We start from the raw sequence: 22,365 nt of genomic DNA on the forward strand, positions 1-22,365 counted from the left end.
CCAGCAAGAGCAGGAACTTGAGTCTTGGTGCGTGTGGGCCGAAGAAGACGAAATGCGAGGCGGAGACGGGGGATTGGCCGTCATTTCAACATGCGAGTTGCGAGCTGTCAAAGTCCAAACTGGGCCTTTCTGATGACTCAATGGAAACGACGGCTTTGGCGCGAAACGCGTCTCGACTCTGCAGCTTCGTGGTGGCCTGGTCACCAGGTCACTTGTGTCGGTGGTCAATTTTTATCAGGGGATGTGACCTGTGGCGCTACCACCTCAGCACATCTGCCACGAGGTTTTTTTTTTTTTTTTTTCATTTTGATTTTTTTGTTGATTTTTTTTGGATTTTTGTTTTTTTTTGGATTTTCGGTTTGCAGCGTTGCATTTCGAAACGCTCGCTCGGATCCGCGTTCCAACGAAAGCGATTCGCTTTCCAACAGCGATGCAGTGAGGTGGTTGTTGTTTGATCGCAGGCGGGGAAGAAGAGGATGCAGCAGGCAACCGAACGAAAAAAAAAAAAAAAAAAAAACCCAAGCTAGCCGCAGCAAACTAGACACGATTCCGGTCTAGCGCCAGCTCTGGTCTAGCGACTCATTTGTGATTACCAGCATCTGCATCGTGAGTGGACGTGCACAAGCTGTCACGCCAACCTACATGTACTTGTTCCACTTGGTTTTAGGCAAACGGAATTCTGGGCCGTAGCATTGCATCGATCGAAAGGGGGTTTGGCAGGGCTCGTCGTCACTGATCGCGCAATGTGACACGAATAGATCTCAAAATGGCCGGGCTCGTTATTGGCGATCTTCAAACAAAATAACCAGCATCTCGAATGGATCTCAAAATGACAGGGGGCAATCTGCAAACAAACGCAACGAATAGATCTTAAATCCAAAAACAATAAATAACCGTTGAATTTTTTTGACACGAAAACTCGTCACAATCCCATCATCAGAGCGCGGGCAATGGGCATCAGACGACGCCGCGGCGGAGCAACGGGGCCGGCTGGGGGAAGGGGGTGCCAGCCGACGGATGACCGCGGGTTGCCAGCGGCCTGCCAGGGAAGACGGAGAACGGGGCGCAAAAAGTCAAAGACGCTCCGGAAGGCCACCACAAATGGCTGGGGCGGCCCATCTTGGTCAACATAGTACTCGTCGAGTAGACTCGGCTTGAGGTGGTGGATTTCGCGATTGAACGTTTCGGCAAACTCGCGCTCGCTCGGGAAGGCCATGCCAGCCCCGATCGGCGCCAGCGACAGCAGGGACACGTACATGCCCTTGTAAAACCAGCTGGCAAACGTGGCCGTCTTGCTTTCGTTCGCGATGCGTGCGGTGAGGAAGCGATCCATGGCGTCGAGCAGGAGCCCGTGCTCGAGGTCGGCTTGGATGGTCAGAACCGTGTCAGCAACGACCTGGCTGAACGCAGACACGTCCTTCATGGACAGCACGGATGATGGCGTGGCCGCCACGACACGCGCGTAGCCCAGCAGCTGGTTGCGACCCCGATTCACGCGCGCATTCACCACCAACGTTCCTGTCGAAGGGTTGTACATGGCTTGGTCGTGTATCCATCGCGGGCACATGGGTGGGGCCACGATGGTTGGTAGCTGTTGCGCGCCAGGTTGCTGCTGTTGTGGCTGCTGCTGCTGTTGTTGTTGTTGTGGTTGCTGTGGCTGCTGTGGTTGCTGCTGCTGCTGACTGGCAGGTCGCTGAGCCGTGGGTGGCATCGCCAAAGACCCACGCGGAGCAGGCGTCGCAGGGGTACCAGATCCACGCACGGCTGTGGAGGCAGTACCAGTGGACGCGTCTGGTGCCGTGACAACGACCGCATCGTCGTTGGCCGACCCGTCGTCGGGCCGCTGTGTCGACACGCGGATGACTTCCCGTTCGGGATCACACATTGTAGTACGAAGGTGTTGAAGCATGCCAGGGACACGCGGTCCAGTGACAAGGAAGCTGCTGAGAAGCGAGTCCATGGCGTCGCCGAAACGAGGGGTTGCAGGCAAGGGACTGTGGGTGGCAGCAGCGCTCGCGCGAGCTTGCTCGTACACCAGGTAAGAGTTGAGCAATGTCGGCGAGCGCGTCATAATCTTGAGCGACGTCCGCGTGATTTGCGGCAGCGTCCACGGCAAGTGAAGGTGGGCAAAGTACCACGCCAGGTTCCAAAAGGTGCTTGGATGTTCCCGCATCAGTTCGCTCTGTGATTTGCGGAAATCTCGGCCATGGTCTTGGAAGAGTAGCATTTCGACCTGTCGAAACGAATTTCCAAAAAAAAAAAGCGCCAAATTAGATGGGGACGCTCCGACCTCCCATCATCACCTTTCCCCGCCACCCCCCCCACCACCCGCATCGAAACATCACTATACCTCCTTCAGCAAAACAGCAGGGCTCAAATACGGGCAGTTGCCCGCAAGCCAAGGATCGAGCTGATGGCCTTCAGGGGCAGGTGCAGGCGACGTCGAAGCCCCGCCAATGGGTTGTTCTCCACGCTCCACAGTCGTCGACGGCCTCCAGCTGAGTGTTGGGACAAAGCCCTCACCACATCGCGGACAACGCGTTTTAAACGCCGATCGGGTGGCCGCCCAGCCCGCCAGAATTTCTTCATCGCTGACCACCCGACGACAGCCCGTGCACATGTTTGTGCCGTCGATGGTCATGCGGTCGAGCGCAACAAAGTTGTGAAACCAGTTGATGATGCGTCCAGTCGTGGCATCGCGCGCAAACGACGACACACCGTGGCGCGACTCGCCCTGGCCCGACACTGCCCGCACAAACAAGCCGGTGGTGATGGCGTTGGGGGCAATGCCGTGATTGTTGAGCATTTTGAAGACCGTCTTTGCCTGGGAGGGAAGGGTGCCCGCGTGCGCACAGGCCTTGAGGAGCGCGCGGAAGGTCGTTTCGTCAGGCGTGACATCCTTGAGACGCATGCGTTCGAGAATGGTTGCGGTGGACAAGAACGCCACCTCGGGCGATTCAGCCTGGGGAATAAAGTGGCACATGAGCATAAACCACACATTGTACACTGTGCGCAAAAAGCCCTGAGCCGCTGGCAGAGCGTCGCTCTCGGCGAGGGCCTGTTGCGCCGTAGCGTGGTTTTGGTGCGGTGCTGCCAAATGGACAGCCTCGAGACCAAGGCGGACACCCGTCGAAATAAAGCCAAGAGACGAGCCGGTGCCGTTGCGAGAGCGCGGAGCGGTGCTGGCACCAGGCACGGCCAACCCCGGCCCAGCAGCAGCCGCCGTCGCAGCGTTTGAGGTCGACGAAAGCAGCCCAGAGCTGGATTCAGCTCGCTTCCGCGTCTGAGCGCTTGTATGCGGCGGGGCCTTCTCACCATCGGCAGACTGAGCGCCAGCGTCCGAGTCGAGAAAAGAGTCTGCATACAACGTCGTCCACGACGACTTGGTTCGGTCGTGGTTGCTGTCAAACGGACCCATGCTGGTGCGTCGCTGCAGAGCGCCAACAGCAGGTGTCGTTCGGAAGTTGATAATGTGCTTGCGGAGTGGCGCAAACAACTCGTGGTTGAACGACAGGAGCCTCGGATACCGATACGTTGCGTTCGGTGGCAAGCCAGTGTTTTCGGGTGGCGGCATTTGAAAGATGCGCTGAACGGCGTCTTTGGCGTCAATCACGGGCACGCATGCCTCGCCGTCGGTGGCTTTGTACGTCTCCACACACGCGTCAAAGAACATGAGCTCGTCGTCGCGCGAAGAAACGTCAAGATGCTCCTCCACAAAGCGCGAAAAGGCCATCTTGTCCAAAAAGTTCTTGACAAAGGTGCGGTTTTCGGCCTGCTGCGACTGCAGAAACCCTTCGCGATCAAATACACTGTCGACATTGCCCAGGTCCAGCTCGGCAATGGTTTCGACCGTGGGAATGGTCAAAAAGTCGCGATAGTTGCTAAACATGGAGAGGAAGAAGGAGAGGAAGGCTTCGCGAATGGCCTTCATGCGGACCTGCGCAGACGATGTGGGGCCTTTCGGCGGACAACTGGCCGTGGTCGAGTAGGCGTGCTCGTCGACATCCTCGTGCAGCGACGAGAAATCTTTGAGAAACAGGTTGCCAGCGCACTTGTCGCGCCGCAGCATTTCCAGCAACCGTTGCCTGGGCTTCCAAGGGAGCGCAATGCCACCTGCGGATGCCACTCCTCGCATCTTGATGATTTGGTTTTTGTCCAGATCGACAATGACTGCGTCAGAGGGCAGAGTGCTCTTGTCCAAGCAGCCAGTGCGCACTCCGACAATGTACGGAAGCGGCGCTTGCAAAAAGTCAAGCAGCACAGGCGGGCAAATCGGAATGAACACGTATTGCCAGCGAAAAGGGAACATGAGCGAGCAGAGTGCTTCGGCGATTGGGTTGAGGAGAGCTGTATGGAGATGGAGACATTGTCAAAATGGGTGAGTCTTGCGGGGGGAAAGAGGAAAAATCGTGACAAAAAAACAACAACAAAAAACACTAGCATCTCGCGCTGACCATAATGCTTGCTCTGGAAAATAATCTTGGTCTCGGACAACAAGAGCGTAAAGAGACGCACAACGTTCTCGAGGTTGAGGCAGAAAAACAAGGGCAGGATGGAAAAGTCGGCAAACGGAAAGTCGTTGGCGTGCGGGCGCGCAAACACAATCGGCGCGCTCGTCTCGCCCACGGGGATTTGAACAGCAATGCGCCCCGGCGGCGGCACTGGCACTTCAAACAAGTGACCAATGAGACGCTCGATTGGCATATCGCCGGGATGCCGCAAGTTGTGGTGCAGCATTTTGAGTCCGTTCCGGAAGGCCGCATAGAAGGCATACTTGGAGATGATGCAGATGCACTTGCTCACGTATTTTGGCGGCTCCTCTGGTTGCTGGGGTTGGGTCAAGGCGTTGGAGGAACCTTGAACCACGCGCGCAAGCAAATTGGGACCTCCCTTGGAGGGCCGGGACGCGGGCTTTGGAGGCTGAGCTGCGGCAGAAGCAGCAGCAGCTGCCGCCTCGTCAATGTCGCGACGCAGCTCGTAGAAAAGCAGCGAGGCGCCGTAGAGTCGATCGCCAAACGAATCAGTCAGCACAAACGCGCTCAACACTGGCGGCAAGGGCTCGTGCCGGTATATGAGTCCATCGGGCAGACAAAAGTAGGGCACAGCGACGGGGAGTGGTGAGTCTGGCAAGTCCTTCTCTGGGTAGCGGTCCAGAATCACAACCGAGTACTCGACCTCTGGGGTTGCCCGAGATGCAGAGCCAAAATCCGACGCATCCGCACCAGACTTTGCGGTGGATGTCGCCGGTTCGCCTGTTTCAAACGCCAATGTTGCTACGCGCTTCATGGCAAACGTGACGCGGGCGGCTTCGCCTTGAAGATCGGCCGCCCGAGCAGCAGCGCGCGCACCTTGGTATTCGACTCGTTGCACGACTTCGAATCCTTGTTGCGACTGCTGTGCCGTGAGAGGTTGATTCGCTGCGCAACACAACGAGGGCACAATCAAAATGGGGTGGGGGCGGGGCGAGAGAGATGGAACGATGAGAGTGGTGAAGAACCCCTTTGCTCACGCAACAACACAAACGTCGGGACTTACGGTGTGAACATACGGCAAACTCAGTGACGGGCGCTCGACTGGGATCTCGGGTCACATACAGAGCAACAAAAACATCATTTCTCGAGGCAACCAGTGCGGCTTGAGTGGATGTTGCAGAGATTGGCTGCTGAAGGGACGCAAGTCCCATCGAAGACGAAACTGTCGAGAGGGAATTTGAGCCTAAAGCTGAATCGTGTTCGTTGGCGTGGTCGTGGCGATCATTCAGGGAGAAAGTGAAAGCCGACATTGGCGACGCCAGCGTGTTGGGCGACAGGATGGCGGGCGGATAGGATTGAGGCATGAGCGATGGCCGTCGCATAGATGGCGAAGGTGGTACGACAGAGCTCGCTGGCAAGTGCTGTTGCAGTGGAACCGGGTGTCGGACCAAGGAATAGCCGACCGGAGCGCCAGGCGATCGCGATGCCAGCTCAAACAGCTCTTTCGCAGCGAATGCCAGAGATTGAACGGCCGCAGCTGAACGATCACGGTTTTCGGCTGCAAGTCCTGTAGCAAATGCCTTGATGGCATTCACCTGCGCAATGGAGCGATAGGAGTGAGTTGAACAACGTACAACAAACAACAACGTACAACAAGCAACAACAACAACAACAACAACAAAAAAAAGGATCGTCGAAAACCCAAAACAACAACGCCCCGAATCATACCCCGTCCCCACACCAATGCGATCAAGCACATCATACCGAACGAGTGGCACTGCGCGCAACAGCCCGACCAAGCAGAATGTACTGGTGCCGGATGGCCATGGAATAGGCCATGATATCGACGGCTGCTTTGCACTCAAAGCAAAGAGCAGAAGCGTGCTCGGTGATGACGGAAACAAGGCTCAAAATGTCATGCTCGGTGCTGGTTGGCGACGCAATCTGCGCGTCGACGGCCGCAATGCCTTCCTGCGCAAGTGAAATCTGTTTGAGATCGACGAGGCCGGGCACGCCAAGCGGCGACACGACCTCGCACAGGATGTTTGTGATGGGTGGCTTGGATGTGTCGCCCCGCTGGACGCAGACGAACGCGCCCCGCGGCCCGAATGCAAGTGCTGGTTGAGCGGCGGTGGTCTCGTCGTCGGATTCAGTGGTGTGGTTGGACGGATCTGACGCGCCGGAGGTTCCCGCCGCAGTTCCGGATGTGTCCAGCGTGCCTTGTGCCTTTGCATTGTCTGCATCCGTGCCAGCAGCTGCTCCGTTGCTCAGCATGTCGGTCAGAGCGACGTATCCTGTCGGAATCTGTCCCAAAACCAGTCAAAGGTCAGTTCGCTTGCTCGCAGCAGCAGTCGTAGCAGCAACCCCACCCCCTCCTCATTGCGATATCTCGTGTCTTGCTACACCCATACACCCACTACACTTGTCCCCCTCCCCCCTTTCCACAACAGCAATGGTTTCAACGAGTCCAAAACAACACAAACGGTTGCTGTTTTTTTTTTTTTTTTTTTTTTTGAATTGTTCTCAAACCCCAGTAATGGTTCGGCTTGTCTCGTTTCATTCATTCGCTATTGACTCACCGGATCACCCTCGCATAGCAGGATGATGTCTGTGATTGCATTGTGGTGCCGCGCTGCCGATGTCGCGCTCGTGGCTGTGGTCGGCGCTTGAGCCGCCTGTTGCTCGTCGTGCTGTTGCGCTTGCTGTGGCTGTTGCTCTGGCTGCTGCTGCTGCTGCTGCTGCTGCTGAGGCTTGTCAATGCCCTCGCCGATGAGCAGAATGTAGTCCAGAATACCGCCGCCAATGCTGGAGCTCGACATTGTGTTGAAGCGAGCGTGGAGATTGGAACTGGCAAATTGAGATTGCTTCTCTCTCCAATGCAAATTCTACACAAAAAAACAAAAGCGAGACTGTACAATGAAGGTCTCTGAGAGTTCGTGAATTGAAAGTGAGTGTTACTTAGACGGACGATGGCTACCAGAACAATCATAGGTGAAGCAAGGCAGTACACACCTGCCTCCCCTCTCGCTAGGTCACTTCAAAAACAGCAGCAAGCCTCGCAAAACTCTGGTCTAAACGAGCTCCGGAACCGACTGTTGAAAAGGTGAAAGGCTGGTATCAAAGGAACGTTGTATTACAGGAGTAAAAGTGGAAGGACATGAGGTAGGCACGACTACACCATTGCCTCGGGCGCCTCGGCGGAATCAAGAGTGGTGCAAACTTCACGCAGAACGCCTCCACGCGATTTCATCAACCAAGCGAGACTTCCAGTCCGATCACGAAGCAGCGCGCGTTTCATCCGCTTGCTCTCGGACCTTTCGACATCCTTTGGCCAGTCCAGCTGGAATTGAAGCCGCAACGAGCCGCCAGTGCACCCGGCCACCACGAGTAGACTCAGACTGAGAAAGTCGGCCCGCGGCGTGCAACAGTGCTTCGACCTCGCAATGGCGTAAAAGTGCCCAGGCCAGATGTCCCACGAGTTGCCGGCGACACGTCCAAGCCACGTCGACTTGAGCTCAGCGAGGACGGGAGCTGTGACGGGTGCAGCTTCGAGCGCCACTTTGACGTCCTGTGGGGTCACAATCTCTGGGCGGAAGCAGCACAGACCAAAGTCGATCAACGCGACGGAGACGGAGACTTGTTGCTGGTATTGAGATTGGTCGGTTCGTGGAGGCGACGGAGGCATGATCGTTACCAGCACATTCCCTCTGTGAATGTCACCGTGAACGATGCCTTGCGAATGCACCCACTGCAGGGTCTCGCGCAACTTTGCGCAGATACCTTCAGCGTGTACTTGGTGAGCCCACCACTCGAGGGTCGTGCCTGACAGGCAATGAGTCACCAGCGCAAAGCCCTTGGTGTCATTGAGAGTGGCTTCACAGAAGCTCAGCAGCACGGGGAGATTGTGCTCGCTCGCACCAGCGCGACCGAGAAGAGCCAGTGCCATGCCCTCCCGAACAAGCTGCTCCATCTGACCGTAGTACTTGCCGTCCGAAAATTTGACAACGACGCGAGTGTTCGCGCCCTTGAGAGCAAGCTGTCCCGCAAACGTCGTGTTGTCTTTAAGATTCGTCACATTCATCACTTGCTGCTCCCCTTCGCTCTAGCGGGTGTCAGGTGTGTGTCATGAAGGAGAAGGAGCGAGCATGCAATCAAGAAGTGAGTAATCTGGTTCTGGACCGTCGCCAAAGACCATGCACTCGATAACATACCAATGACACAACCAGGCTGGAGGCTGTACTGCCTCGGCTGCCGCTTCCTGAGATCGGGTCACTGGACATTGGTTCATCCCACAGTGGCATGTTGCGTTGTTGTTGCTCCAGCAGAAACTTGATGGCTTGCCCTGGCTTGGACAGAGTGTACTCGATGATCGGAATGGGGAAGCCTGCTGCAGGATCCATACGCGTCGCTGTGTTCACGTGCGTCAAATCGACTAGCACGACGTGAATACCGCCTGATCTCCAGCAAATAGAGTAGCAAACGTCTATGTTGACATCATGGCGCATGCTTGCAATCATATAGCTTGCAAGCTCGAGCAAAGGTTCACGGCCGCGAGTCCGATCAGGCTTGACTTCAATCAGAAAGAGGACATAAGCCGGGCGGCCGAGAGTCAATCCACCTTGAACAGCGTAACGATGACGAGCAGCCTCGAGTTTCTCTGGCACGGCGTCTGTGTCGCAATCGAGCATCATCTCGAGTTGCGCCGTCGAGACAGCCACAAGGTCCGCGCACTTTTCGTTTGGGGCAAATAATTCCGTCTCGATGACCATCACATCCGCGCGCCCATTTTGGCGGCAGACGCTTGTGAAAAAATCCGCAAGAATTGAGTGGCTCTGCTGCTGTTCTTGGATATCAGACGGTAAGGAAGGACGCTGGCTGGGCTCAGTGGCTTCAGTCTCACGAAGTGAAACAGCCCAGTCGCAATTGGGGAGGGCGTAGTGAACGGCCAGACTCGCCATTTCAGCATTGACAGAAGATCCTAAGGCCGCCACTGTAGATGTGATTGTCAGTGATGAGAGAGCCCGTGTTCAACAACACGCAAAACGACCACTTACAGAAATTTTCGTACGATTGCACAACTCCCTGGAGGTGCCTCTTGACTTGAGCGAGCTCCTTGTCCTTTGCTCTGAGGCCGCTAGCCCTTGTCTCAAGGGCTTCGTCCTTTTTGGCAAGGGCTTCGTCCTTTTTGGCAAGGGCGTCGTCCTTTGCGCTGCGTTCAGCTTTGAGCTCGTCGTCCTTTGCTCTGAGGTCGTTTTGAAGGCGCATTGCCAGAACTTGCCATGGATCTAAGATGAAGCAGAAAACACCAATCACATCAGAGTTGGACAAACAAAACAAACAACAGCAAGGATCGCATCAGGTTGGCTCAAAGGGAGGGGAAAAATTGGCGCGAAACATCGCCGAGACTTTTGTCCGACGTGGCTTACGATTGCAATAAGATGGAGTACAAGCAACAAGGACACCAATGGACGGTCAACTCGGTACCTCACCATTTCGAGTAGGTGCAGCAGGCGCAGGAGCCGGACTTGCCGTCGGAGCAGCAGGTGCAGGAGCAGCAGGTGCAGGAGCAGCATAAGCAGGAGCAGCAACATCTGCCTCCGAGGCCGCAGCTCCTTGATTCTGCGATATGTTAGCCAAACGGTGGCGCGCTATTGCGCTCATCGTCCGGAAATTATGAATGACTGAGCCGAATCAAGGCGATTGCATACGCTTTGCTTTCGAAGCCCCTGGTCTTCCGCCGTCGGCTGCTTCACTCTGGAAGCTGGATCGATGGTAGCCTTCGACCGAGCGCATCTATTGGAGGGAGTGAGGAAGCGGGCCTGTTTTGGCGCCAACTCGAGCCAAGAGTGCCCTCACGACGCTTTTGCCGCTTGTTGCTACCTACCGTTTGCAGACCCCAGAGTGCATGTGCGTGTTAAATCTACCCCAAGAAGTGGTAACCCTGCCCCGTCCCGCTCCCCCGTTTCAAGCGCTAGAATTGTTCCACTCGACGACGAATCTTTAGTAAACAACAATCATCCAACATTTCAATCACGAACAACCCCCGTGCGGTAGAGCCAATCGACAATCAGAGTGGACATGCCGAGACCCACAGCGCCGTCAGGATCGCCAGTGATCGGGTTGTACTGCTCCCAAATGCCGCTCTTCTCGACAAGGGCGAGCCACCTCTGGACAAGAGTGTCGGCTACGGCCGTGTAATTGCGCGAGCTGAGCGCCTCAATCACAAACCAGTTGGTAAAGCCCCATGTCGGGCCGCGCCACATCAGATCGTCGCTCCCCAAAAGGCCGGGTTGAACGAAGGCGAGTCCATCGACGTGGTTGGAACAGGGAAGGTCGAGCAGTACTTGGACGTGTTTGTCAGATCGCCCGCGAGAATGTCGTCGGTAGCATCTCTTTGTCTTGTGTTCTGTGGATCGAAACACCTTCAATCGAGCTGTTATTGTTTGTGTTTCAGCTCATGGTGCACATCACTGGCAGTGTATATTTTTTTAGTTGTCCTTTCACACTCTTCATTCAATACACTGCTGCGAATTTCCTCTTCAAAATCAAGACCATTCTCATTCAAAATAGCAAACATCTCAAGATCGTCATTAAAAATAGCCGACATCTCAGATCGTCTGAGATTCGTCTCAGTCTTCACTTTCCTTCAGCCTTCAATCAGTCATGTCTGCATCCATTCTCACCCAGTCAGTTCCGTTTCCACTCAAACCTCCAACCGTTTTTTTGTTTTTTCTGTTTCTGTGGCGTTGACTCATCTTCCATATGCTGCTCCATCACGCTTGTGGTCAGGTCTCACCCGGCGCCAGTGCACCTCGTCCGCTGGGTTGCGTCCATCCGTGATCAGCTCAAGCCGCCAGTCGGAAACAAGCTCCTCAACGGCGATGGCTGCGAGGTCGGGTTTTCGCTGAAACGCGCTTTTGTTCAATGCCATGCTTGTCACAGCAAGCAACGAGTGACGCCGACTCGAACGAGACGAACCAGACGAACGAGACGAGTGAAACGGAAACTCAAGCAGAATTGCAGTGCAGAACGAGTGACGCGTTCAGCTTGAACCACGTTCGCAGTTTCCGCAGCGTCAACAAAACCCAGTCGAATGGAATTTGGTGTCGATGGTCACAAAGCGACAGAGTCGTGGATTGAAAGGAGGCGGGGGGGGGGATTACGGGCGAAATCGCACTCATGCAGCGTATGTCTTGACTATCGCACTCACCCTACTTCATGTCGCTGTTTTTCATTGGGATTGTACAGTTCAAAGTCATGGTCGTCGCAGGACCAAACACTCGAACGGATTACCACCTCGAGGACGGCGAAGTACGTTTTTTTGGTTGAATTTGATCCATTTTGTTGAACTCCGCCGGTTCTTGCATCAAACTCAACCGTCCCATCCACTCTTGTTCACCAGGAGTGGTTTTACATGGTCGAAGGAGACATGTGCCTGCGAGTCGTCGATGGTGGCGTATTCCGTGATGTTGTGATCCGCGAGGGCGAGTCGTTCATGCTCCCTGGCAATATTCCACACTCGCCTCAACGACTTGCCAACACGATCGGATTGGTGATTGAGCGAGAGCGCGATCAGACGGAAATCGACCACCTTCGCTGGTACTGTCCGCAATGCCGCGAGATTGTGCACGAAGGCACCTTCCACTGCGTGGACCTCGGTTTGTGATTCCTCGTTGTTGTTGGGTGTTGGTTTTTGTGAGAGCACTCTGGGGTTTTTTTTTTTACCTTTGAAAAAACCGCTCATTCCACACTGTTGGATGTCGCTTGATGTTGCACCTTCGGCCGTGTCCACAGGTTCACAGCTCAAGCCTGTGATCGAGGGATATTACGCATCAACCGAATCGCGGACGTGCAGCAAATGCGGAACTCTCGATCTGCACCCCTCACAGCGCACTCCTCCAGCAGCAGATCCCGCTGGCGCGGCCAAGAAGCCAGGTATTGACATTTTGAATGTGTATTTTTGCGTGCTCGTTGATGAACTCCGACTCTAATTTTCATCCGTCGACGATCCCCCTTTTTCCATGGGCCAGGTCACAACAGCATCAACCCCGACACACATCCCAATCCATTCAATCTGCGCCAAGCAATCGAGGCCAAGGGAATTGCTCCAGGCTCCTCCGCTTTCTTGTATGGCCCCGAGAGCCAGGTAACAAACAGGCTAACAGCGAAGAGTATTCTGCCGTTAGCCTCACATTGCATGTCGTCACTTTGTTGGCAGTTTCATCTGAAAGCCTCGCGAGGCCCGAGCACTTCAGTCGAGTTCAAGGCAGCCGCCAATGAGGTAGGCGGAATGGAGGCACTTTTCATACCGTCGCAATAGCCGCTCTCTCTCTCCCTCTCTCTCTTTTTTTCTTTTTGGTGCTCACGAATCTGCGATCTGCGATTGGCCCGTCAGACTTGGTTTTACCAGTTGTCTGGCTCTTGCACAGTCAACGTGCAAGTAGCAGACAAGACCGAGAGTGTCCAAGTCGACGAAGGACAGTGCTACCTTCTGCCGCGAGGAATTTCGCACGCCGTGCAACGCTCTGCTGACTCGTTGGGCAAGTTCCGCACGACCACTTTTTGGCTTGCATGGACTATTGAACTTGCCCGTGTGCTTACTGTGGTTGGTTGCTTTTTCTAGGTCTGGTTCTTTCGCGCCCGTGACTCAACACCTCGGCTCTTGCTGCCTGTTATGCATGAAAGATGTTTTCGTTTGGACAACACACTGCATTGCGAGCAACAGAAATACAGCACACCTTGCTCACGACAAGTCGATGTCCATATCACCCTCGATGGCCCAATTGTCCTTGGCGGGAGCGCTGGAGCTCACCGTCACGACGGGATTGGCAGCCACCGGCGCTGGCTGTTGGAGACGGGGTTTCTTGCGGGTAATGTGCGGGACTTTGTTGACCTGCGGCGTCGAATCCGACAACGTGGCACTTGTCGCAGCCGCTGACGAAGTAGCGCTTCCGACCACGGCCTTGGGGCGGCGGCCATGAGCCAACTCTGCTCGAGTGGCTGCATGTGCGTCACGCTCGGCCGTCAACAATGCCAGTGCTTGTTGCCATTTCTTTAAGACAAAAAAAAACCCAAACAAACAAAGCATTCGATGAGAATGGATGCTGATCAGCATGTTCGAACTTCCTCTTTCGCTCGTATCGCAGTGCACAAACCTTGCGGAACATCTCCTGGCTTTGAACCGTGCCGCTTTCCTGCAGCTGAAGCAACTGCGTGGACATGGTCTTGTTCTTTTCGTGCAGGGTGCGGATGGTGCCCTCCGCGTTCCGCTTGAACAGCTGGAACGCAAGCGACTGCGTTGACTCTGCCCATGTCACAATGTACATGCAGAAAGCAGGCAATCCGATATCAATGCAAGTCAACGTTGCGTATCTCAGCACGCAGGCTGCCTCGCATTTCAAAAAACACCCATACCCTGCTCCTTGATGGATTCGGCAAAAGCCGCCTTTGAAGCAGTTTCGGCGCTTTGGCACTGTGCGACTTTGGCCTCGAGCTCCGTGACGCGCGCCATGAGTTCCTGTGGTTGTGTAGCAGTGAGTATACCGCATTGCACAGGCAAGCAGCTGAAACACAATCCCCAACAGTCCCGAATTTCCAAAACCCACTTCGCGCTCACGGCGGAACTGCATGACCAGCGCTTCGGTATCTCGCCTGGCAGCCTCGAGCTCAACTGTCAACAGACACGCAACGCAGTTCAGCTCGTTTTGTTAGTGCGAGCGTGGCAATGACATCCACCGAAACAATTTTCATCGAGCCGCACGCAGCAAGCAAAGTCCTTACAAGTGCTGTTGCAGCTCAATCTCAGCCGCTCCGCCACGTCTTCATACGCATCTCTCAGCTTCTGATAATCTGCAAGCGCAAGAGCCGCGGTTGGTCCACTCAGTGAGATTGTTGCAAGCAAGATGAACGCCAATTCGAAATGAACTTGGCGGGCTTTTTTGTGTTTCGGGTTTTTGTTCCTCGCTCACCAATGCTGCTCCTCGCGAGTTCCTGATCGAGCTCGACGATGCGAGCCTTGAGCGACTCGACTTCATTGCTTTGAGACGCAGCACTGGCGAGCGAGTCCATGTGCTCCTAACAACCAGCGAAACAACAGGTGAAACAACAAAAAACAACAAAAAATGGCGCGAAACAATCCGTTGCTTCTCTTCCTTCTGTACCCTCACCTGCTTGAGCACCATGAGCTTGGAAACAAGCACATCCAGCGTGGATGCAGCACTCTGCTCGACTGGTGCAGTAGTTGGCGCTGGGCTGTCGGACATTCGTTGACAACAGCAAACACTGCGCAACACAACAGAAAGACTGAAGCACAAGTTCACATCTGCACATATGCATGGAAATGGAATCGAATGAATCATGGCAAGTGGTTGATTATTGCACAAAAATACAAACACACAAGCAGACAACAACAACAACCAAAAAAAAAAGGGGGGGGGGCAATGAAAACCAAAAGTATGTTTTGGAGGGACGTTCTTAACGAGTTGGAAAAAAAAAATGGGAGAAAAGGAAAAGTGGGCATCAATCGATGGGATGCAGACCCGAGTTGCGAAGGAATGGCGCAAACCCGGTAAGCAGGGAGGAAGCGGGAAGCTTTTTGTCGAAAAAAAAAAAAAAAAAAAAGGAAGGAAGAGAGAAAAAGAACAAATCAAACCAATGGAGAACGGGTTAAAAGAAATCATGCCCGATGGGCAAGAAAAAAAAATGTGTTGCTTTCGTTGGGGACAAAAGCTTCCCGCAGAGGAACGTGAAAGGGAGACGCGCTCACTCTGCATGCCATAACAAGAGAAGGCCGTCAAGAACGACCGCAATTTTTTGTGAGAAGAGAGAAAGGCAGAAGAAGAAAAGAAAAAGACGAGAGTGCTGGTGGACAGGGTGAGAAAAAAAAACAGAAGAAAGGAAACCACGACAAGAACAGACAAACAAGCAGGTGGAAAGGCACAGACTGGCTCAATTAAAACCAATCAGAAGAGCCGCCCTGGTTGTTGCTGTGGTGGTTGCTGTTGCCAGAGCGGTGGCCACTGTTGCCGCCAAAGCCGCTGTTGCTGTTAGACGAGCGACCGCCAAAGCCACCTTCGTCGCGACGGTAATCGCGGCCGCCAAAGCGGCTGCCGCCACGACCACCACGGTAGCCGCCGCGTCCGCGACCGCTCTCGTGGCCAATCTCGTCGAGCCACTTGGGCACTTCCTGGCCGGCGTCGGTGAGGAGATCGAGAAGCTCGCGAGCCAGGCTGCGGTTCTTCTCGTTGAAGAAGGAGGTCGAGAGACCAAGGTTGCCGACACGGCCGGTACGGCCAATGCGGTGGACGTACTCGTCAATTTCGGTGGGCAGGTCGTAGTTGATGACGTGCTTGACGTTGGGGATGTCGAGGCCACGAGCGGCGACGGCAGTGGCAACGAGGATGGGGGTGTGGCCAGAGCGGAAGGTGCGCAGGGCATCCTCACGCTCGCGTTGCGAGCGATCGCCGTGGATGGAGGCAGCGGGGAAGCCCTCGTGGTAGAGGAAATCCTCGAGCGAGTCGGCAGCGCGCTTGGTCTCGACGAAGCAGAGGGTCAGGCACTCGGGGCCAGCAGCCGACAGCAGATCGAGCAGCATCGAGCGCTTGTCGTGCTCGTCAACCCAGATGAGCTTCTGGGTAATGTTCTCCGAGGTGGAGCCGACGCGGCCGACGGCGAGGAAGAGGTAGTCCTCCAAAAAGTCGCGGGCGAGGGCTTGAATCTCCTTGGGGAAGGTGGCGCTGAACATGAGCATTTGGCGCTCGCCCATCGCGGGCAGGTCGTTCTTTTCGACAATCTCGCGGATTTGCGGCTCAAAGCCCATGTCGAGCATGCGATCCGCCTCATCAAGAACGACATAGCGGCAGTTGTCGAGGGAAATCTTGCCACGCTCGAGCAAGTCCATCAGACGGCCGGGAGTGGCGACGAGCAGCTGGCAGCCACGCTCAATGTCGCGCAGCTGCTGGCCAATGTCCGTACCGCCGTACACGACGCAGGCACGAATGCCCGAGCGGTACGAGAACTTGCGCGCCTCCTCGTAGATCTGGACGGCGAGCTCGCGCGTCGGGGCGAGAACAAGAGCCTCAATGTGGGTCTTTTGACGACGGTAGCCGCCGGGGCCAGAGGGGCGCGGCGGGGGCACGGCGGGGCCTTGCTTCCACAGGTTGGAGAGGATGGGGAGCAGGAAGGCAGCAGTCTTGCCAGAGCCCGTCTGGGCGCAAGCCATCAGATCGCGGCGCGAGTGGATGATCGGGATGGCGTGCTTTTGGACGGGCGTGGGCTTGTGGTACGAGGCGAGCTCGACGTTCGAGTGGATGGCGTCCGCGAGGCTGGCGTCACGGAAGGTGGCAATGGGCTCGGGGGCGTCGTTGCCGGTGGCCTCGACAGGGATGTCATCGTAGTTGTCAAAGTTGATGCCCTGGTTGACCGTGCCAAAGAGCTCGCGCTCGAGGCGCTCGTCGCGGGGGCCAATGCGGTAGGTGCGCGGGCCCGACGAGGTCGGCGCAGCACTGTCGCCGCCGTAGTCTTCAGAAGCGTGCGAGCGGCCGTACGAGCCGCCAAAGCGCGAGCCGCCGCCATAGCCGCGGTCGTCACGACGGTAGCCATCATCGCGGCGATCGTCTCGGCGGTAGCCATCGTCGCGGCGGTCTCGCGAGCCGCCAAAGCTGGCAAAGCGGTCGTCGCGCGGGCGGTCATCGCGAGGACGGTCGTTGCGTGGGCGATCGTCTGCAGAGCGCCAAGAGCAAGCGGGAGACGGAGAAGAAGACGGAGAAGACGAGGAAGAGGAAGAGGGAGCAAGCGTGGTCAGTGATTGAGGGCAAACAACAGAGGAAGAATCGAGCGAAGGGTCAATGATCATGGTTTGTGATAGTGCAGTGTGTAAAAGGTTGTTGTTTTTGCGAATGGGGACTGGTCGGGACGTTTGGTTGGGGGTTTTTGAAGTCGAGAACAAGATGAAAAAACGCAGTGTCGCAATCAATGGAAATGCAAAGAAAAGTCGAAAATCCGATTGCGACACCATTTTGTGCATTCATGACTCGGCAAATGTTTGTCGTCTGAACGCCCGGGGGGGGGGAATGGCAGGCGTTTGAAGCAAGAGGAGATGACCTCGGAAAAGATCAAGAACAGAAGGAAATGGCTGATGGAAGAGTTTCGAAAAAAGTGAAAAGAACCACCAACGAAGACTGCCTCGCTCTGCACAGCGCAAACCTCAATCACCCCACAGCACCACACACGCCACAACGAACGCCAATACAAAGATGGCGCGAATGGTGGTTGCGAGATATGGAACGGCAGCGTCACACGACTACAGCCCCCTTTGGCTGGCTGGTTGTGTCATCATTCAAAAAAAAAAAAAAAGCGAGACCACATGTAACGTTCAAAACCAAGGTTACCTGAGCGGAAGTCACCAGCGGGGCCAGAGGACGACGACGACGACGACGACGACGAAGAGGCTTGCCTGCCGCGGAGGTGGGGAGGGACGTAGCGGCTGCCGGAAGCTGTGGGGAGAGAGGAACGGCCAAAGTTAGCGGAAGACGACGACGGCGACGATGACGCTGACGCTGACGAGGCAGGGTCTTGAGACGATGTTGTTGTTGCAGACGCGTCTGCTCCGGCCCACGAGGGGCGCGAATGAGACTGTTGTTCACAAGCACTGGCAGCTGAAGCGGACGGTGCAACGGCGGCAGTGTTTGAAGTGAAAGTGGTGGAAGGGGATGAAGAAGAAGACAAGAAGGAAACTGGCATTGAAAAATGGAAAAAGCAGGTCGAGCAGGAGAATGACTGACTCGACATTCATTCACCCAACCATCACAGTGAAATGTAGCTCGGACAGTTCAGGCGCGAGTGAAAGAGAGGAAGGAAGCACGGAAATAATCAATGGCTTTTTTTTTTTTTTTTTTTTTTTTGTTGGCTGGAAAGGCCGCGTGGCGCAATGGAAAATGCATAGAAAACAGCGGATGCCTTCTTACCGGGAGCCGATGACGAGGTCGCATCCAGGTGCTGTGATCATTGAAGCGGCGATTCCAGAGAGAGTGGGATGAATAAGCAAGCATGTCAGGCGGGGGTGGGTGGTGAGCAAGCAGGACGACAATACAGCATGCAATGGAGACGAGCGAACGATCGCCACAGCCATCCCAACACGCACAAACATGCAAAGGCCAAGAAGATCAAAGCAAGACAAAACGGATGATTTGAGGGGAAAGTGGGAAGAGCGAGCGAGAGAGAGAAAGAGAGAGACAGCAAGAAGAGACAAAGAAAGCAAGAGCGATGCATCGACCGCGTGGAAGAATGAAAAAAAAAAAAAAAGAAAAGAAAAAAGACGAGCGGCTCCCCTTTGTTTGCTCTGCTTCAACTCACACGGCTCGGTTGAGCGTCAAAGAGCAGAGTAGCACCACCGCCCAATCTCGATTTCAATGGATGACGGGGGGGGGGCGATCCGAGCAGGAAAGCGACAAAAACAAAAAAAAAAAGAAAAAAAAAAGGAAAAAAAAAAAAGAACCTCATGGCTTCGATTTCACTCCACTCTGCATTGATCCTCGAAACAGCAAGCAAAGAAGCGATCGACCAGAGTTGAAGGGGAAAGGAAGGGTTAGGGAAGGGAAGGGAAGGGAAGGGGGTGCTGGAGCAACGGGGTCACCTGTGAGCCTAGATTGCTGGGGTTTGCGTTGCCATTTTGCATATTGCGATGAAACTAAAAGACCGAGGAAAAGGTAACAAAAAAGAAAGGAAAAAGTAAGAAAACGAAGGGAAGATCAAAAAAAAAAAAAGGCGGGAAAATCAAACTGAGACGAGTCCAAAAGTAAACGGAAATAGAGTTGAATTCAAAAAAAAAAAAAAAAATGATCATCGTTAAGGAAGTAGGGGACACAGACCGGGAGTGGGGAGAGGGAGGGAGAGAGATAGATAGAGGAAACGAAACGAAACGAAACGAAACGAAACGAAGCGAAACGAATGGTTTCAAACGAGGTTGTGGTTGCGTTGTGGCGGCCTCCATCACACATGTACGATCGGAAAGAACCGTCACAACCACCTCCAGCACAGCCAATACATCAATCGCCGCATGGGATTTGATCAGCGAGCCACGAGAAAGAAGCTGAACAAACGCTTCCATGAAACTCAATGTAAAAAGCCAATACAGTTTGCACCCAAAGTCACTTGAGATCGGATGTGCCTCCGATACATAGCACAGCACTGGCGCACCCAAAAGAAACTGAGCATCAAAACTAAGACACCTCAAACCGCCTCCCCCTCCAAAGCAAACTCTCTACAGCCAAGACATTCAAGACATTCACTGTGCTTGCCAAACCCCAACCGTATGTCCTCACTCAACCCCCCCCCCGAGCGCACGTCCCTATCTCGCAATGGAAATGGTCGATCGAATGTCATGCGAATGCTAATGCTATGCTCGGATCAGCAGCAGCAGCAGCTGAGGTGTGTACCTTGAGGTCTGCCGACCGGGTTTGGTGCGCAAACACATCTGCCGTCCACGCATTCGCCGGCGCCGCTGCAGCTGGACGCGAGGCACCCGCCATGATACGATCAAAGTCCTTGTCCAGATCAACCACCTCAACGCGCAGTGGTCGTCGTCGAGCAGCCGGAGCGTCGGCCGAAGCACTCGCGTCCGTCGCGGTTCCTGACGCCGCGTCCGGTCCGCTGCCGCTGCCACTGGCGCTGTTCGCATGCAGTGGGGTTGTGGTGATGGTTGCGGCAGACGAGGCGGGTGGGCTCAGGGTGGCTGCGCTTGTCGCGATGGAGCGAACCCCCATGTGTTTGAGCACTGGCGAGGTTGCCGCAACTGCCATTCGCCCATTGCCCCGCGTCGCCTCTGCAGCACCACCCGCAGCGGCACCAGCAGTACAAGCGGTGGCAATGGGAGCAGCAGCAGCAGCAGCAGCAGCAGAGTGAGTCTGGCGTGGCGATGTTGCCGTGTTGACGATGCGGCGTGCGACTGAGACACTTCCACGTGCGACGCACTGCATGGCGATGAGGATGATGATGATGATGACCGGAGAAGAGAAACAAAAATAATAACAAGACAAAGAGTGGGAGGATGAGCTGGGAATGGAATCGACCAAAAGGAAGGAACAAGTAGAGGGGAACAAAGGGGGAACAAAAGGGGCGGTCGTCTGAGCGGGCGAGCGAGACATGATCAAACACCCATCACAACAAACACCTCCTCCCTCTCACAGATCTGAGAAACTAGCATTCGAGCTGTATTTGAATTTGCTGTACAAGTTTCTGATGAAACAATGCTTTCCATGATCAAACATCCATTCAATCGTCCATCATTCTCATTCAATCATCGCCTACTCGTCGTCATTGAGTAAGCTGCTCCCATACTCCCAGTTTCAGTTCCAGTTCTCCCAGTTTCAGTATCTGAGCTGTCCAGTCTTCTCTGAGTTTTGGAGGCAGTGAGATGAGCCAGCCAATACCGCACCGCGCAGACACGCCGTCGTCATCCACCACCATGCAGGCTCAATCCCAGGCGCAGTCATCGCAAGCACACGCACAAGTACAAGCACAGGCACAGGCACAGCAGCCCGCTGCAGCGACAATGGAAGCGCACCAGCTGCTGGACCAGCTCGGGCGGCTGACTGCGCTGCTCATCGCGTCCATCCACGGCACGCTCGAGCCAACTGCAATGCATGCTGCTGCTGCGTCGGTCGCATCGAGTGCAGCTGCGGCCGCGGCGGCGTCGGCGGGACTGTCGATCTCGGCCTCAGCCACAGAGGCGACCGAGCAAGCTCAGCGACTGGTAGAAATGGCCGATCCAGTCGCAAGGTCAACCGCCATTGCAGAGGCGTTGATGGCGACAGAAGCAAGACTCCAGCAAGCAGTGACCAAGCGTAAGTTTGGTCCAGTGGAGGGATTGACGCTATTCCATCAAACAAAATGACTTGTGTTGCTTGGCAATCGCTCATCGTTGCACTTTGACTCACTCGACATCAACGACGCTTGGCATTGACCAACACTAGTGCAAGTCCATCAAAGTGGGATGGCTCGGTTGAACGAGCTCAAGCGAGTGCTGGGCGAGCAGGACGAGCTCATTGCTTCATTCGCAGCCGAGCTCAAGCGCGCAGACCAACGCCTTGGTCTGATTGTCGATCGCTCAAAGACAAAGCTCGACGTCATGAAGCAAGCAGAGCGTGGTAAGTCGAACAGTCCGACAATCACCCGCCAAAACATTCTGGCTGACTCTTACTGTTATTTGTTTGTTTGTTTGTTCGTCCTGTGATTTATCTTTTTGCTCGCAGGCGACGTCGATCCGAGAGACGTCATCCGATATGCACATTACATTAGTACGGTGGCGACAGCACCGCCCGACTGGAAAGAGGGCATGCCGCTCGGCATCTACTCTGGCCCATACCCGCTTGAAACACAGATGCGCGACTCGCTCCTGTACCTCGATGCAGCTGGCCAGCTCGACGATTTGGCCCTCGGAGGGCTGGATGCTGCGCGAGAGGCCCTGGGTCTCGGAGACGGTGCTGACGGTGCGCAGGCGATGGACACTGGAGCGAACGCCGCGAATACCGCCGCAGGATTTATGGATGAACAACAACAGGAGGAGATTGAGCATCTGGAGCAGCAGCGCCAGCTGCGACTCAAGCAGATGCAACAGCAGCAACAACTACAGCAACAACAGCAACAACACCAGCAGCAAAATTCGGCCGGTGCCGGTCGTCGAAAACTCGTGCTCGACATTGGCTCGTCCTCGGAATCTTCTGATAACGAGGGGTCCTCCTCGTCCTCTTCCGACGAGGATTAAGCGGTTGTCTAGATGCTTTTGGGATTTGTTTTTCTTGTATGTCCGACTCCAAAAATCCAACAACTCGAGTTTTTTTTTAATTCTCATCACCCACGATCGACCTTTGCATTTTATTGTAAACGCTGGCGATGT

The 22,365-nt window shown here is 54.9% G+C and overlaps 7 protein-coding genes across 7 annotated transcripts; 2 read left to right on the forward strand and 5 right to left on the reverse strand.

Annotated features, from left to right (window-relative positions):
* Positions 1 to 848: 848 nt before the first annotated feature.
* CAOG_08486 (hypothetical protein) lies at positions 849 to 7,291 on the reverse strand (the record flags this gene model as incomplete). Its single annotated transcript, XM_011271766.1, has 6 exons — positions 849 to 2,233; positions 2,351 to 4,347; positions 4,455 to 5,417; positions 5,536 to 6,067; positions 6,237 to 6,776; positions 7,052 to 7,291. The coding sequence occupies 6 exons, from the start codon at positions 7,289 to 7,291 to the stop codon at positions 923 to 925; spliced, it is 5,583 nt and encodes a 1,860-aa protein (XP_011270068.1). The 3' UTR covers positions 849 to 922.
* Positions 7,292 to 7,629: 338 nt separating this feature from the next.
* On the reverse strand, positions 7,630 to 10,735 carry CAOG_01202 (hypothetical protein; the record flags this gene model as incomplete). Its single annotated transcript, XM_004349649.2, has 7 exons — positions 7,630 to 8,574; positions 8,684 to 9,462; positions 9,527 to 9,757; positions 9,962 to 10,091; positions 10,181 to 10,265; positions 10,353 to 10,392; positions 10,507 to 10,735. 7 exons carry the CDS (start codon positions 10,733 to 10,735, stop codon positions 7,645 to 7,647), a joined length of 2,424 nt encoding a protein of 807 aa, XP_004349699.2. The 3' UTR covers positions 7,630 to 7,644.
* A 258-nt stretch (positions 10,736 to 10,993) lies between these two features.
* On the forward strand, positions 10,994 to 13,224 carry CAOG_01203 (3-hydroxyanthranilate 3,4-dioxygenase). Its single transcript, XM_004349650.2, has 9 exons — positions 10,994 to 11,158; positions 11,262 to 11,364; positions 11,721 to 11,783; positions 11,875 to 12,130; positions 12,267 to 12,407; positions 12,503 to 12,618; positions 12,691 to 12,753; positions 12,868 to 13,012; positions 13,096 to 13,224. The coding sequence occupies exons 1-9, from the start codon at positions 11,136 to 11,138 to the stop codon at positions 13,116 to 13,118; spliced, it is 933 nt and encodes a 310-aa protein (XP_004349700.2). The 5' UTR covers positions 10,994 to 11,135; the 3' UTR covers positions 13,119 to 13,224.
* Positions 13,216 to 14,734, reverse strand: CAOG_01204 (hypothetical protein; the record flags this gene model as incomplete). Its single annotated transcript, XM_004349651.1, has 7 exons — positions 13,216 to 13,524; positions 13,628 to 13,776; positions 13,887 to 13,989; positions 14,078 to 14,142; positions 14,253 to 14,321; positions 14,441 to 14,546; positions 14,639 to 14,734. The coding sequence occupies 7 exons, from the start codon at positions 14,732 to 14,734 to the stop codon at positions 13,216 to 13,218; spliced, it is 897 nt and encodes a 298-aa protein (XP_004349701.1).
* A 139-nt stretch (positions 14,735 to 14,873) lies between these two features.
* On the reverse strand, positions 14,874 to 18,310 carry CAOG_01205 (ATP dependent RNA helicase). The gene is made up of 2 exons (XM_004349652.2): positions 17,861 to 18,310; positions 14,874 to 17,192 (listed from the first exon to the last, which is right to left on the reverse strand). Exons 1-2 carry the CDS (start codon positions 18,258 to 18,260, stop codon positions 15,424 to 15,426), a joined length of 2,169 nt encoding a protein of 722 aa, XP_004349702.2. The 5' UTR covers positions 18,261 to 18,310; the 3' UTR covers positions 14,874 to 15,423.
* A 1,539-nt stretch (positions 18,311 to 19,849) lies between these two features.
* On the reverse strand, positions 19,850 to 20,446 carry CAOG_01206 (hypothetical protein; the record flags this gene model as incomplete). The annotated part of the gene is made up of 1 exon (XM_004349653.1): positions 19,850 to 20,446. The coding sequence occupies one exon, from the start codon at positions 20,444 to 20,446 to the stop codon at positions 19,850 to 19,852; it is 597 nt and encodes a 198-aa protein (XP_004349703.1).
* A 418-nt stretch (positions 20,447 to 20,864) lies between these two features.
* CAOG_01207 (hypothetical protein) lies at positions 20,865 to 22,302 on the forward strand. Its single transcript, XM_004349654.2, has 3 exons — positions 20,865 to 21,313; positions 21,443 to 21,616; positions 21,722 to 22,302. The coding sequence occupies exons 1-3, from the start codon at positions 20,884 to 20,886 to the stop codon at positions 22,231 to 22,233; spliced, it is 1,116 nt and encodes a 371-aa protein (XP_004349704.1). The 5' UTR covers positions 20,865 to 20,883; the 3' UTR covers positions 22,234 to 22,302.
* The last annotated feature ends 63 nt before the right edge of the window (positions 22,303 to 22,365 follow it).

The sequence above is a fragment of the Capsaspora owczarzaki genome (assembly GCF_000151315.2).
Source record: "Capsaspora owczarzaki ATCC 30864 unplaced genomic scaffold supercont2.2, whole genome shotgun sequence".
Lineage (NCBI taxonomy): Eukaryota > Filasterea > Ministeriida > Capsasporidae > Capsaspora > Capsaspora owczarzaki.